The sequence below is a fragment of the Theropithecus gelada genome, chromosome 9 (assembly GCF_003255815.1).
Source record: "Theropithecus gelada isolate Dixy chromosome 9, Tgel_1.0, whole genome shotgun sequence".
In the NCBI taxonomy this organism is placed as follows: Eukaryota; Metazoa; Chordata; class Mammalia; order Primates; family Cercopithecidae; genus Theropithecus; species Theropithecus gelada.
Window position 1 is genome coordinate 110,798,398 of NC_037677.1, and position 16,287 is coordinate 110,814,684.

General features: G+C 41.2%; 1 protein-coding gene across 3 annotated transcripts in view; it reads left to right on the top strand.

Annotated features, from left to right (window-relative positions):
• The first annotated feature begins 3,599 nt into the window (after positions 1-3,599).
• TDRD1 (tudor domain containing 1) overlaps positions 3,600-16,287 on the top strand; it is a 53,233-nt gene continuing 40,545 nt past the window's right edge. The window contains exons 1-3 of one of the 3 annotated variants that reach the window (XM_025397017.1): positions 3,600-3,760; positions 12,189-12,519; positions 15,301-15,359. In XM_025397017.1, coding sequence (XP_025252802.1) covers positions 12,195-12,519; positions 15,301-15,359 — 384 coding nt within the window. In that variant the 5' untranslated portion in view covers positions 3,600-3,760; positions 12,189-12,194. Of the gene's footprint in view, positions 3,761-3,956; positions 4,409-12,188; positions 12,520-15,300; positions 15,360-16,287 lie in introns of those variants that run through there. The other 2 variants (XM_025397019.1, XM_025397018.1) reach the window with 2 other exon arrangements.

Genomic DNA, 16,287 nt, shown 5'->3' on the forward strand with positions numbered 1-16,287 from the left:
AAGAAATATGCAAGATAGCCTAGGACATGTTGGTTGTAGCAGAAAGCAAGGAAGAAAGCAAAGATAACATGAACTGTGCCCAAAAGACTCAGAAGGCAGTTCAAAGATGCTGCAACTTCTCAAACAGGACAAATTTAGCATTCAAAAATGATAACAGCAATGGGTTACACATTATGTAAAAAATCAGTGAGTGCATTTATTTTTTTTAATGTCATTGACCCTCTTGGAAAGATGCCAACGAGTCATTACAATCTGAGAACTGATAAAGGTAAAGAATCAAGCATTCATCCTACCTTTCCTGCTGCAAACTGAATGTCAATGAGATAGTCAATGTGGGGAAGTTCTTCTCTATAGAACTCCATGTACTAATTGCAAAAAGAAAGATAGATGATCACCATTTTGCAAACCCTGACGAACTTATGGATCTAGGTAATGATCATCTGTGAATCTAGAACTATTAGATGAAAAAATGATAGGAAGCTTCGCATTGTAATGGATGGATGGGGCTGACACCACTTGAACCTACTAGATCAATCTTAATATCCTCCAAAGTGAAACCACTACATACTGTGTATTTTCTGAAATGCTGCAATAGAGAATCACACCACCACCTGTGACGTATTCCTGCCAGGGGGATGCAATCAACAAAATTGAATGGGGGAAAAGAAACAAACAAACAAACAAAAAATCCCTGCAGTTACTGTAATAAATAAATTGCAAGAGAAGTACAGGATTGAAAGAGAAACCCCTTTTAAAAATAAATCATTGAGTGCAAATACAGGATGTTTTGATCCTGATTTGAACATATCAACAATTTAACACTTGAATGGCTGGGTGTGGTGGCTCACACCTCTAATCCTAGCACTTTGGGAGGCCAAGGTGGGCTGCTTGAGCTCAGGAGTTTGAGACCAGCTTGGGCAACACAGTGGGATCCGATCTCTAAAAAGAAAATTAAAAAATAACATTTGAGGTATCTGGAAATGTTTAGTATTAATTTTATGATATTAAGAAATTATGACCAGGCACTATGGCTCACACCTGTAATCCCAGCTACTGAGTCAGGGTGATAGCTTGAGTCCAGCAGTTCAAGTGTGCAGTGAGCTATGACTGTGCCACTATAGTCTGGGAGCAAGACCCTGTCAGAGAGAAAGGAAAGGACAGGAAAGGAGAAAAAGGAGAAAGGAAAGGAAAGCAAGAGAAATTACTGTTTTTAAAGTTGGGATAAGTTTTGGTGATGTTACTTAAAAGTGGTTATCTCAAAGACACCCACTTACAATATTTTTGGATGAAAAGGATACAATATCCCAGAAAGTAATAAAGTGCTTAACAAATAAAATACCACCTGATGATAGCATGTGAAAGAACACAAACCAACTGAAAGAGCTCCCTGTGGCCAAAGCTGGAAAAATCTGAGCAAGGAAATACAGTAGTATTGGATTATAAAAGTATAAAATAAATATCCATGAGTCCATTATTAAATTAGTAAATGGAGAAGAGACAAATCTCCTGTGCAGAAGAATTTCAAATAATTTCTGTAGATACTGCACCCTCAAAGAGGGACAACATAACTCCCTACTCCTTAAATGTGGGCTTCAAATAATAGCTTCCTTCCAAAGTGTATAGTATGAAAAGGGTAGGGGAAAAAAAGAATATAGTAGAAAGACCTAACAAACACTACCACAGTCAGATGACTAAGTCCTACATCAATTGTCATAATCATATTCATAGGATGTACGCTTGATATGATGCAATAAAAATGGCATTTTTACCCTCTGTGATCTTCCTCCCAATAACCCATAACTCCTTTCTCTACCAGCAGAAAAACATCAGATAAATTCCAAAAGTAGGGCATCCTATAAAACGCCTGACAGTACTCCTGGAAGCTTGACGTCAGGGTCATCAAAACAAAAAGTCTAAGGAAGTCGCATGGCCAAGAAGAGCCTAAGGGTCTATGAAAACTAAATGAAATATGATGTCCTGATGAGATCTTGCATCAGAAAAGAGACAGTAGGTAAAAACTAAGGAAATCAAAATGGTGGACTTTAATTAATAATGTATCAATGTTGGTTCCTTAATTGTAACAAATGTATCATGCTAATAGACCATGCTAATAATAGGGGAAATGATGTGACTTCGGTCAGAACTTTGTCCAGCACTTTCCTTTCTTTTTCTTTCTTTTTTTTTTTTTTTTTTTTTTGAGATAGAGTCTCGCTCTGCTGCCCAGGCTGGAGTGCAGTGGCATGATCTCTGCTTGCTGAAACCTCCGCCTCCCAGGTTCAGGCGATTCTCCTGCCTTAGTCTCCCAAGTAGCTGGGATTACAGGCACCCGCCATGACACCCGGCTAATTTAAAAAAAAAAATTGTTTTTTTAGTAGAGACGGGGTTTCACCATGTTGGCCAGGCTGGTCTCGAACTCCTGACCTCAAGTGATCTGCCCACCTCGGCCTCCCCAAGTGCTGGGATTACAGGCGTGAGCCACCACGCCCAGCCAGCACTTTAATTTCACTATTCTGTAAATCTGAAACTGCTCTAAAAAATAAAATGTATTAAAAATGTATATCAACTAAAGAAAAAAAATCAGGCTTTTAAATAATTGAAGTTAGTTTGATTCAGAGTCTTACGGAGGACTGCAACCAGGGAGATCCCAGAAAATTTCTGTTAAAACTACTCCAAAGCAGTGTGTCAGCACACTTTAAATATTAGGTGGTAGAGGTTATGCCCAGGGGTTACATTAAAAGTGCCCAGAAGCTATATAAGATAAAAATCTCTTCAAAGTTTGGGTGCGAGAGTAAGTCTAGGCATCATCATTAATCCTATCCGTTATGTACAGAAAAAGGCAAAGGCTAGATCTCTGAATGTATCTTTTCTAAAAATGCAGTGATTCTGAGAGGTGGGAACCTGAATTCCATCCTGCTTACGCACTCTTCAAGGGATTCTTCTGGAGGGCTGAGAAGTTACTAAGTCAGGCGGTCTGAAATCATGCTGACAAACACAATGAACAAAGCTTTTTCACAGTGAGGGAGGACTATGCTGGGGGCCAGAAGCGGAGGTTTGCTACTTTGTCTCACATTTACAATTCTCGGATTTGCTTCAAAACATTGCCGGAAGAGTGCTTGGGGTGCAAATGTAGACAAGATTAACCATGAATTGATAAGGTAGAAACTAGATGACAGGTACACAAGGGTTCCCTTCCTATGAAATTGTTAGGAAAGTTCCATAGCAAAAAAAAAAAAAAAAAAAAAAGCTTGTATTTAAGTAACACCAACAGGTACAAACGCATGCCCTCAGTCAGGAAGAAAAGAAAAAAGTATAAGCACGTGTGTGTTTAACAGGCAGAGGCAGTTGATTTGGAAAACCTTGGAAGACTTTTAAGTGGGTACGGCGACCCAAGTGACCTTCAAGGGGACAAAGTCTGCATCTTTGCGCCCAAAATTTGCCGAAGACGTTGCCAGAGACATCTTTCTAGAAGAAGCTAGAAGAAAATAAAGTTTCTGCAAAGGAACTTTTTGAGCCTGCAACTAGAGCACAAGCCGCTTCCGGGGAAGGCGGAGGGAGCACGTGGGCACATTGAGTTGCACGTGGACGCGGAGTGCGCAGGCGTGCGCAGGCGTGCGCAGGGGCCGGGAAGGCGCAGTCCGGATTGGAGGCGAGGGGAGTGCCGGACGCATCCCAGGCGGCGGGGCTCCCAGCATAGGCAGTCGCCACCGCCGCCAGGCCGCAGAGACAGGTTCGGGTCCGCGGTCCTCTTGCCCCTTTCCAGGTCAGGATTCCCAGGCGTATAGGGGAGGGAGAGAGCCTGCATGAAGGGGAAGGGAGGGGACTTCGGTCGTTGGGGGCCAGACGTTGGGCGCTGGAGACGTTGAGGTTGGGCGTTGAGCGGGTACAAGGGGCCTGGAAGTGGAGAGAGGAGACTTGGAACCTTGGCTGCGAAGGGCAGGTCTAAAGTTGGAGGGTTTGGTGTGGGAGGATTCTCTATGAGTTTGGAAATAGCACTTCCGGGCATCACTCCTTCAAATGCAAACGTTCACCTTCTCTCTAAGAGAAACTTGCATGTGGATTCACTGCCTTTGTTTGACTAAAAACTGCAATACAAACAATATTAACACTAGACTTTCTTTTCCCCACTTTCCTCCTATAGGAAAGGAAGATGCGCTAGGGCATTCACTTAGATGTGGGTCAGCTGGCGCTGGTTTGTTTAAGGAGTGCCTGCTGTGTGCCAATAGCTTTTCTGGGCTCTAGGGTCCTTGCTATAAATAACGTTAGCCCTGCTGGGCCTCTGAACTAAGGGAACTGATGCTTCCAGCTTCCTTAGTGAGGCAGCACGGTGCTGTGTGCTAAAATCCAAGGCCGTGGAGGCTGACCTGCGTTTTCATCTAAACTGTGTAAGGTGCTGGCCCCGGGGGGTTTGGTAAGTTATTCCAGCTTCCCATGTCTCCCTTGTTTATCTGTAGGAATAACGAAATAAAAATACTTTAGTCCTCAAATTATTTTCATCTTAAACCTGCAAGCTGGTTCCACAGGAATGGAAGAAATTTCGTGCTTGTAGGAGTGGTATAAAAGTAAAGCAGAAATAATAGCTGCCCTTCGAGCCCTTGAAGTACTAGCCAAGTGATTTACTTCGTCTCTCATTTAATCCTCGTGATTAGGATTTATGAGGAAGCTAACTACTGCACTCCGCATTTTACAGTCGCTGAATCCTAGAAAGATGAAGTGATTTGCCCAAGATAGTGTGGCTAAATGAGGAAGACGAGACTTACCTGGCTAACTTCAGAGCTCATGCTTTACTGAACCATTGCGTTTTATCTCTTCAAAGCCGGAGTGTATTTTGTTGCTGCTGCTGCTGCTACTGTTGTTGTTTTTGAGACGGAGTTTCACTCTTGTTGCCCAGGTTGGAGTGCAATGGCGCAATCCCGGCTCACTGCAACCTCCACCTCCTGGGTTCAAGCGATTCTCCGGCCTCAGCCTCCCGAGTAGCTGGGATTACAGGTACCAGCCACCACGCCCTGCTACTTTTTGTATTTTTAGTAGAGACAGCGTTTCACCATGTTGGCCAAGCTGGTCTCAAACTCCTCAGCTCAGGTGATTCACCCACTTCAGCCTTTAAAGTGCTGAGATTACAGGCGCGAGCTACGGCGTCCAGCCAAAACCGGAGTGTTTTCTTTGACTGGAATGGTTTTTGCAGAATACATAGGATTGCCAGAAAATGAAAGCAAACATTAGAGAAGGAAAAAAATGACAGCTGAGTATCTCTGCGTGCACTTTTAATGTTAAAAGAACTCTAACCTGTGGTGTCCTAGAGGGAAAAGAAATGACTTACCCCACTGTATCTTAGGAAGCTCCCAGCAACATCAGGGAGGACCGGTAGGATTCCAAAGAAAAGAGAGGGTCTACCCTTAGGGAGCTTCAGGTCTTAGTGGGTTCAAAGCGTGAAGTACAGAACAAAGAGATCTAGAAATATGAGCCCTCATTTTTGCCTGTAGCACTATAGAAATGAGTCACTTTCAGTTCACTACTTTTTTAGTACATCAGTGATTCCCAATTCTAAGAAAGTCAGGTACTCTCTAACGTAAAGAAATGTTGAGACCCTTCTAGTTTACCTTTTGTGTTAGCTGAATCAACATTTAAATACTGTGGATTCCAGAATGATTAATATTTGTTTTTATCACTAGTAGCATGTAAAAGTAGTAGATTGTATGTAGGGGAAATTACTTATTTTAAAACTGGGTGAGGTTAACCCATGTGGTTTCAGGGCCTTTGCAGTAATAATCTGTCACATTTGTTTACCTGGGTATCAAATCTAAAGCGTGAGGTTGGGAATCAAAGAGTATTATGCCATAGGGCCTGCCTACTTGTGATTCAAATATTCCCAGTGGTTGACACAGGATGAAACCAAGTAGGAATAGATGCTCAGTCTTACTGGTGTTTTGTAATGTTAAAAATTTATGGCTGGGTGCAGTGGCTCACACCTGTAATTCCAGCACTTTGGGAGGCGGAGGCGGACAGATCACGAGGTCAGGAGTTTGAGACCAGTCTCGTGAAACCCCATCTCTACTAAAAATACAAAAATTAGCCGGGCGTGGTGGGGCATGCCTGTAGTCCCAGCTAATTGGGAGGGCTGGGGCAGGAGAATTGCTTGAACCTGGGACACGGAGGTTGCAGTGAGCCCGAGATCGTGCCACTGCACTCCAGCTTGGACAACAGAGCGAGACAACGCCTCAAAAAAATAAATAATTCACCCTTAAGAGCCTGTTCTGTATCCCAGTTGTGGTGGCTGCCTAAGTCTATGCCTGCCTTACATTCATAAAACTGTAAATCAGTGTATGTGTAATGGTATGGTAATTGCATATTTAAAAATAAATTCCAAAAGGTTTTAGGTGACTGAATGTTTTATGTGGATTCACGGTAGTACTGGCCACCTGCTCCAAAAGCTAATGCATAAGTGGTAATAGTGTTCAAAGTCAGGGACATTCTGACTTTCCTGTTGACGGGCTGCCAACCTGTGTCTGGGATCCTGTGTTCCATTATGAGAGTCATGTCAGTATAAGAGTCTCATGTTTTTGAGAGGTTGTGGTTACAGGGCAGCAACAGTTGGGAAGGGAACCATTTTACAAAATGGTTCCAATGCAGCACGATTGGCTGTCCCAAATGAAAGGAAACAAGAAGTTTGTGGTCCCAGAACAGGTGTAGATGTCTATTTGCCCTGGGTGTTGTAATGAAAATTCCTGAACAGGGTGAGTCCTTCAAACATTGTCCAAATATTCCACCATAGGGTGAACCTTTTAAGTATAAATCCTCTGTTTGCTACTTAAACTTTATAGTAAGTCTAACGCTGATGCCGTTTCTAAAGTCAAATATATTTACTAATTTTTGGATTTTGGAGGAATCGTTGTGAGACATGAAGTTTGTTATTAAATTTCAGTAAACTTCATAGCCTGATGTGCTTAAGACTTAAGCACATCACTTAAGACTGCCGGATGTCATTTCAGACAGCAGGTGTCATTTTCAGTGAACAGGTTGGCATGAAAACAGTGCAATAGTGCATTTAAAATAGTTTTTATCATATGAATATCTTTTGAATGCCTAGTTCTATAAAACACCATGGTGGATACTGCAGGAAATCAGAGGTATTTTTGTTTAGATTTTTAAAAATAAGAGTTCCTGCACTCAAGCAACTTAATTTAAATGACAGATATAACTGTCTGTAGGTAACTGTAATACAGGGTAGTGAGGCGCTGACTGTAGATTGATTGGCAGCCTGCGTTACTAAATAAAGATAGTGTTATGAAAGACGATCTCGGGTGTAACACAGCAGCCTACTGAGGATCCAACTCAGTGTCTTGAGAAGAAGATAACTGTACGCTAGTTTTATGGTTTAAATATTGCTGTGATCCTTTACTTGATTTAGAATTAAGTTACCACATTTTTGGAAAAAAGGTTTACTGTTAGCTACTTCAGTCTTAAAAATGTTTTCATCTATAAAAACAATTCATTCAATATAATTTGGAAAATGTAGTGAAAAAGATATCCTCATCAACCCACCTACTCCGGAATACTCATTGTTATTTATAATGTAATATGTTTCATTCATCTTTTTTTAACCTGCAGTTTTGATTTTCTTTTGCAGTTATAATTATATTGAATATACAGGTTTTTTCCTGCTTTTTCATTTGCCATTCTTTTTTTTTTTTTTTGAGATGGAGTCTCGCTCTGTCGTCCAGGCTGGAGTGCTGCAGTGGCGCTGTCTGGACTCACTGCAAGCTCTGCCTCCCGGGTTCACACCATTCTCCTGCCTCAGCCTCCCGAGTAGCTGGGACTACAGGTGCCCGCCACCACGCCCAGCTAATATTTTGTATTTTTTAGGAGAGATGGAGTTTCACTGTGTTAGTCAGGATGGTCTTGATCTCCTGACCTCGTGATACGCCCACCTCAGCCTCCCAAAGTGCTGGGATTACAGGCGTAAGCCACCGCGTCCAGCCTCATTTGCCATTCTAGTAGACATTTTAACAGTGTTTCTGGAAACTAAGATTCTGAATGATAGTGTAATAGTCTGTCTATTAAAGGCATCACAGTTAACTTTTTTTTTTTTTTGAGACAGTCTCGCTTTGTTGCCCAAGCTAGAGTGCAGTGGCACAATTTCGGCTCGCTGCAACCTCTGCCTCCCAGGTTCAGGTGATTCTCCCACCTCAGCCTCCTGAGTAGCTGGGATTACAGGAGCCCACCACTCCTCAGCCTCCTAAAGTGCTGAGATTACAGGTGTGAGCAACTGCGTCCGGGCCTTTTTTGCTATTTTAGATGGACATTTTTATATATAGAATTTTTTGGTATTTAGGATTATTTCAATGGCATGATTTCTAGATGTAGAGGTACCAAGTCAGTGGCTAGGAATGCTTTTTAAAAACCCATAGGTATATACGTATATATTTCTAAATTGCTTCCCAGAAAGAGCGTACTGATTGATACTCCCTTCAGTAATGAGTGGCTTAATGTTTTAATTGCACTCACTAGGTGGAAAATGCATACTTGCTTCAATTTGAATTTTTTTTAACTATAAGGTTGAATGTTTTTCCCCTTATGTTTACGAACTGATCTTCCTCTCTGCATTCTGTTCATGCCTTTTTGTCATTCATTTTACTGTACTGGCCTGCAAATAACAGCTTATTTGATGCCTCAGCGTGTCTCTGCATAGGCAAACCAGAGCTGGAGTGGCGACGCGAAGGAACCGCCAGACATACCTGGCTCTGCATCTTCTCCTTCACCATCCTCAGGCTGTGCTTATTACTTACTCCCTGATTACAAAATGTGTGATAAGTCACCAGGCCTCAGGACCGTGTTGCAGGAAGAAAGGGGTGAAGGACTGTGCTAGCCACGTCTGTCCCTGTTCTGCAGGGTAGGGAAGAGCTTTCTCAGAAGCCACCTCAGGAGAACTCTGGCCAGTATCGTCGCTAACTCTAGCTGGCAAATCAGAGGTTGAATGGTGTTTGAGTCTGCTACAGTATCTGGAGGTTCTTAATATTTATCCCACTTTTGAAAAGGTATCAAATTTGTCATCTTTGTGATAGTATTTCCTGGACTGCTTACTATTTTGGTAAGTTTTCATTGTCACATGGTTATGTTTGCTATCATTTCCTTTGTGATTGTTTTAACCACTTTTAAACTAAACAAAAGAAACCCTTCATCCATGGCTATTGCAGGCTGATTCTCTGTGAAGCATAATCTGAGATGGAGATTTGTGTGTATTGTGATGAGTGAATGTGGCCTGTATGATACTAGTTTTTTTGTATTCGAGATGGATTTTGCAGTCCAGTGTACACTCAATGTTGAAAAAAAGGAATGTTCTTGGTTATATTAGTCCCGATTAGGTCAAGTTTGTTAACTCATACAGTCTTTACTATTGCCTGTTTTCTGTCTGAGTAGTAGTTGTCTAAGATAGATGTGCCCTAATCATAGTGGACTGAATTTCTTCTCCTTCAGTCAAATTTTGTTTTATACACCTCAAAACAACATTATAATGATTCAAAGATTCCTGGCTGCTTTATCTCCTTGGAGTGTTTGTTTTTTGTTTTCGAGACAGAGTCTCATTCTGTCGCCCAGGCTGGAGTGCAGTGGCGCTGTCTCAGCTCACTGCAACCTCTGGCTCCCAGGTTCAAGCTCTTCTCCTGCCTCAGCCTCCCGAGTAGTTGGGACTACAGATGCGCACCACCATGCGCAGCTAATTTTTGTATTTTTAGTAGCAATACGGTTTCACCATGTTGGTCAGGCTGGTCTCGAACTCCTGACCTCAAGTAATCCACCCTCCTTGGCCTCCCAAAATGCTGGGGTTACAGGCATGAGCCACTGTGCCCAGCCTGTGTTTTTTTAATCAATGTAAAGTATCTTCATGTATCTTAATAGTTTCTACCTTGAGTTTGATTTTATGTGCTACTGATACTAACATTACATCTTTTTTTTAATTTCGAGACACAGTTTTGCTCTTGTTGCCCAGGCCAGAGTGTGATGGTGTGATCTTGGCTCACTGCAACCTCCACCTCCCAGGATCAAGCCGTTCTCCTGCCTCAGCCTCCCAAGTAGCTGGGATTACTGGGGTGTGCCACCACACCCAGTTAATTTCTGTATTTTTAGTAAAGATGGGGTTTCACCATGTTGTCCAGGCTGGTCTTGAACTCCTGATCTCAGGTGATCCACCTGCCTTGGCCTCCCAAAGTGCTTGGATTACAGGCATGAGCAACCGTGCCCGGCCTAACATTACATCTTTTAGCTGTTTGCATAGAGCATATTTTAGTCCTTTTATTTGGAACCTTACCATATGACTTGGTTATATGTGTGCCTTTTGTGCCTAACATTTTACTGAATAATTTTCTTCCTGAGTTTATCTCTTTTCTTTAACTGAGACTAACTCATTGATACTTGGATTACTTGGGCTTGATTCTGTCATCTTATTTGATGTTTTCTGTACCTGAATTTTTCTATTGGATTAAGATTTTCTTCTGTGATTTTAAAGTTATATATTCTGTTTGTCTGGCAGTTACTCTAATATTTTAATGCACATTCTTTGTCTTTCTTGTACAGAGTCTACACTTTATTCCTCCCCGCCTGCCCCACCACCACCTGATTCCTCTGGAGCTTCTTTCTTTTTTTTTTTTTCTTGTTTTGAGATGGAGTCTCACTCTCTCACCCAGGTTGGAGTGCAGTGGCACAATCTTGGCTCACTGCAAGCTCTGCCTCCCGGGTTTACGCCATTCTCCTGCCTCAGCCTCCTGTGTAGCTGGGACTACAGGCACCTGCCACCACACCCGGCTAATATTTTGTAGTTTTTAGTAGAGACGGGGTTTCACTCTGTTAGCCAGGATGATCTTGATCTCTTGACCTGGTGATCCGCCCGCCTCAGCCTCCCAAAGTGCTGAGATTACAAGTGTGAGCCACCGCGCACGGCCTTTATTTTTCTTTTGTAATTGAACAACATTGCTCTTATTACACAAAACATTGCAGTTCTCAGCCTGTCCCTTCAATTTAGGCATGCTTATCCATACAGTTTTACTTCCCCTGGCAGCTGCAGTATCTCCCCCATCGCTGCCCACCTGCAGTCATTCTGTTAGGGATCTTCTTGGGGTCGGTCCAATAAGAGTTCCCTACCTTTGAGTGTGCCTGTATATTTTTGTTTTTCACTATCTTGTCTGTATTCTCATTAGATTAGGTTAGGCCTAATTTAAAGTAAGAAATGAGATAAGTCGTAGGACACCAACTGCTCTTTATTTTTTTCTATTCAAGACCATGTTAAACAACATTTAGGTATTACTCATGCTAGTTTCAGCTGTGACATTTTTCCTCCTGCTCAGCTGTTTGGGGAGCAGACAAAGCTATCAGTCACTACTTGAGAAAGAAGAGGTGTTTGTCTCTTTTAATTCTCCTGGGCAGGGCACTTAGCATTCTTTAAGAGTAATAGAAAAACAAGCCAGCATCCTTTCTGGATAGAGGTTTCTCAGAGACACTTTGTGACAAATTAAACTTGGAAAGCTTGCAACATTTCCAATTTACTTTCAGAGAAAGATGCATAGATAGGACCTTAAAAGCAGTAGGTATAAATTACAATTTGTGGAAGTTCAGCTGGAGATGATAAAAGCAGAGACCTTGGCAAAATGGGAGGAAGGAGGGGTCAGCTGAGATGGATTGTGAAGCCTGCGCAGGATGGTCAGGCAGTGAGCGCGAGGGCATTCTGGGTAGAGTGTTCAGCATATTCAAGGACTGGATATAGGAGAGGGTAGAGGGATTCTGAGAAGGTAGAAAGGTAGGTGACAACCTGATTTAAACACACCTCTTCTGTTGCATTTTGCCATTAAGGTGTAAGCTTTAGCTTGGGAATATTTCTTTTAAAACATGAAAGACCTTTTCAATTAGTGTTGTCTCAAAAGCTTTTACAAGTAAGGAATGGTGTTGAATGCTGAGATTTACTTTTTTTGATTTTTCATGAGTTGGTCTGTTGTTGATTTCTGTTAGAGTTCATACTTACAGAGAATCGGTGTTTTTCTTGTGCCTTGTCGGCCAAGTTTTGATGTCATGGTTATACCTGCTTTGGAATCATTTTATAGGAATTATCTGTTACGTAAATATATTTGGGAGAATTTCTCTGAGCCTGCAGTTCTTCTGAAATTTTGAAATTAAAAGATGTCTTTTCAATACATTTCTCTCCTTAGGCCTCTATGAATGTTAAATCGCCATTTAGTATGATGTCAAGAAATAATTTGGAAGTACCTCCTTCTAAGATGACAGAGCCATTTAATTTTGAGAAAAATGAAAACAAGCTTCCACCACATGAGTCTTTAAGAAGTCCTGGAACACTTCCTAACCATCCTAATTTCAGGCTGAAAAGCTCAGAGAATGGAAATAAAAAGAACAATTTTTTGCTTTGTGAGCAAACCAAACAATATTTGGCTAGTCAGGAAGACAGTTCAGTTTCTTCAAAGCCTAATGGCATCAACGGAGAAGTGGCTGGCTCCAAAGGAGACAGGAAAAAATTGCCAGCAGGTGAGTGAAAACCACAGGCTTCCTACTTCTTGATTCTCGTGGTTTCTGTGACTTACCAGAAGTATATATAACCACACACCAGTGGGCTATTAACAGAACAGGCACATGACTACCTTACCGTATTTGCGTTTAATTATTGTAGAAGGAAAAACCAGATACCAAGTGGCTGCCTTCGGCTTCATTAATCTCAGAAAAAATTCCTGGGGAGAGAATGAGCTTTTTTCCCCCACAGAGGACTATACTAGGAATGCAGAAAGGAAACACTCTAGCTTTTTTATGGGTGTTCTAAAGATTGACCGTATCTTAAAAATACTGTGCAAACTTTATGCATATATCACAAAGATACAGCTAAGATTTTAATTGGTTTCAGGTGATTTATCATTCCTTTAGTTCCAGTTCTAAAAACCTTTTCCGGCTGGGCGTGGTGGCTCATGCCTGTAATCCTAGCACTTTGGGAGGCCGAGGTGGGCAGATCACGAGGTCAGGAGTTAGAGACCAGCTTGGCCAACATGGTGAAACCCCATGTCTACTAAAAATACAAAAATTAGCCGGGTATGGGGGCGCAAACCTGTAGTCCCAGCTACTTGAGAGGCTGAGGCAGGAGAATCGCCTGAGCTTGGGAGGCAGAGGTTGCAGAGTTGACATCATGCCACTGCACTCCAGCCTGGTGACAGAGCGATACTGTCTCAAAAAAGACAAAACAACAACAACAACAACAAAAAAACACCTTTCTAAGGCGCTTAGGACCTGGTAGAATTTAGTTTCTTTGTGAAGGCATATGAGATGTGATCTTTTAACATGGTGATATAATTCTCAGAATGTGAGAATTGTATCTGGGCTTCCGCAAGATGTCAAAACTGTTTTCCTCACATTATTGCCTTTTCTGCTATGCCAGCTTTATACTGATAGTGCAAAAGCAAATTATTAGCTCAGCTTAAGGCAGAAGCGCCAACCTGGGTGAGGGTTCATTGAGTTTTTCATTGTCATGCACTTCCAGTTAAAAGGAAAACCAGAAATGGCAATTTCAGTTAAAAATGCCCTTGATTGAGCAGTAAAAAGTATTCAAGTATTCTGTTAAATCTTGACCATTGTGTGCAGTATTTTTAGTATTTGTGTGATGAAATGGGAATTACTCCTTTCATCCTCTGAAGTAGGAAAAGCATGTGTGCAATTGAGTTGTGAGCTGAAGAGAAACTCTTTTCTTGGAATATACTTTTTACTTGAAAAGATGACACACTGGTTATTCAGATTTACCTGGCAAGCATTTTCTCAAAAATTAAAGTGAGCCCTTTACTTCAAGGAAAACAGCTGACAGTATTTTGTCAATGACAAAGTTCAAGCTTTCAAGCAATTTCGGATTTTAGGAAACTTGTGTCTGCCACTTTGAGCTTAAGAACTTCCCAAGACAGACTTTTCTGGTGAGATGCATGGTGATATTAACACATGAATATTAATATTTTTATTTTTTTGGAGACGGTCTCTGTCACCCAAGCTGAAGTGCAGTGGCACAGTCATGGCTCACTATGGCCTCAAACCCCTGGGCACAAGCGATCCTCCTGCCTCAGCCTCCCAAAACTCTGGGATTACGGGCATGAACCACAACAGGCCCTAACTCATGATTTTTTGCTATTGCATAATGAAATATGTCAACATTTGGAAATGCCGCATAACTCAGTGAACCTGTCTTTTCCAAATGGCCAGTGCATGATATTGCTGTCATGCATGGGCAGAAATCCAAAGTGGGATAAATCAGTGAATTCTAGTGTAACAATATGAAAAGTTCTTTTATGTGGTTTTAGAGTTCACATTGCCTCTAACTCTATACCACTTTGTTTTGGTGTATTATTAAAGGCAAATATCCACAATTAATAGAGGAGGACATTAAGTATTCCTCCTCCTTGCAAATACCTGTCTCTGGGAGGCCAGACCTTTTTTTTTTTTTCCCCAAATACCAGAAGCAACTTTTCACTGAGTGAAGGCAAAAACTATATATGAATCCAGCCGTCTTCTGTTAAGCTAATCGTTAATGATATGCAAAAATGTGTAATCCTTCTATATTTTGTTTTGAAAAATACAGTTTTTAAAAATTGTCAGCATGTAATGCATTTATTTTTAAATGGATGCTTAAGTTTAGTTTTAATTTCTAATACAGTAAATATTGATTGAAATAAACCATGTAAACAAAAGCTCTGCAGGGTCCTCAGTTTTTAAGAGTGCAGAGGGTTTCTGAATCCAGAAAATTTGAGAACTGCTGCCTTAGTGAATGGAGAAAAGTTCACAATGAGAGGAGTACTAGTCAAAATTTTGGACAAGTTCTTTTATTTATATTTTTATTTTTTTTGAGACAGAGTCTCTCAGTCACCCAAGCTGGAGTGCAGTGGCACTGTCTCAGCTCACTGAAACCTTCACCTTCCAGGTACAAGTAGTTCTCCTACCTCAGCCTCCTGAGTAGTTGGAATTACAAGTGTGCACCACCATGCCCAGCTAATTTTTGTATTGCCCATGTTCATGTTGGCCAGGCTGGTCTTGAACTCCTGACCTCAAGTGATCCACTTGCCTCAGCCTCCCAAAGTGCTGGGATTATAGGGGTGAGCCACCATGCCTGGCTAAGTCCTTATTTTCTGTTGGGCAAAGTAGGGTGTTGCTTAGGTTCTGGTGTAGCTATAAGGTCATTGTGGTATAGCCCTGTTACTTGAATATCACCTAATTATACTATTTTTCATTATTAGCAATAAAAAGTAATATTTGGCTTTTATTCAAAATTGTGTTTTTCCTCCCCAGGAAACTCAGTGTCATCACCAAGTGTAGAAAGTAATTCACCACTCAAAGAAGTGAATACTGTAAGTTACTTTATTGTGTGTTTGCTTGCTGGGGTAAAAGATTCTAAACATGTTTTGGTATTTAATAAAGGAGTATTCAATTTGTAGGTATCATTCAAGATCAGACATTTTTTATTTAATGTACATTTTTAAAAAAGAAAACTTCCTTAGGTCATTGTAGATTCACATGCAGTTGTAAGAAATAATGGGGATCCTGTGTAGTCTTTCGCCTGTTTCCCCCATGGTAACATGCTGCAGAACTATAGTACAGCATCACAGCCGGGTTATTGATACACCATCAAGATACGGAGCATTTCCATCACCACAAGGGTCTCTTATATACCTTGTTGCTTATGTTCTGGTGTAGCCAATCCACTTTTCCTTCTGCGCCTGCCCTCTTAATCCATAGCAGCCACTGATATGCATATTTCCACAATTTTGTCATTTTTGAGAATATTATATAAAAGGCTACGTACAGACAGTATGTAACCTTTTGGGATTGGCTTTCGTTGATCTAGGTTGTATGCATCAATCATTTGATCCTTGTTATTGCTGAGTAGTAGTCCATGGTATGGACGACTTGTTTAACCATTTACTTATTGAAGGACATCTGGGTTGTTTCCACTTTTTGGCTCTTAAAACTAAAACTCTATATCCATTGATGTACAGAATTTTATGTGAACATGTTTTTAATGCTCCAGGATAAATGTCCAGGGTACAATTTCTGGGTTGAAGAGTAGTCCCAACTTTGTTTTATAAAAAACTGCCAAATATTTTCCAGAGTGACGGTATCATTTTACATTCATTCTTAGCAAGGGTGTATGAGAGCTTGTTTCTCTGCATCCTCTTCGGCATTTGGTGATGTCGTCGGTATTTTTATTCTACCCGTTTTCATCACAGATGTGTAGTACTATCTAATTGTGGTTTAACTTGCATTTCCCTCTTGATT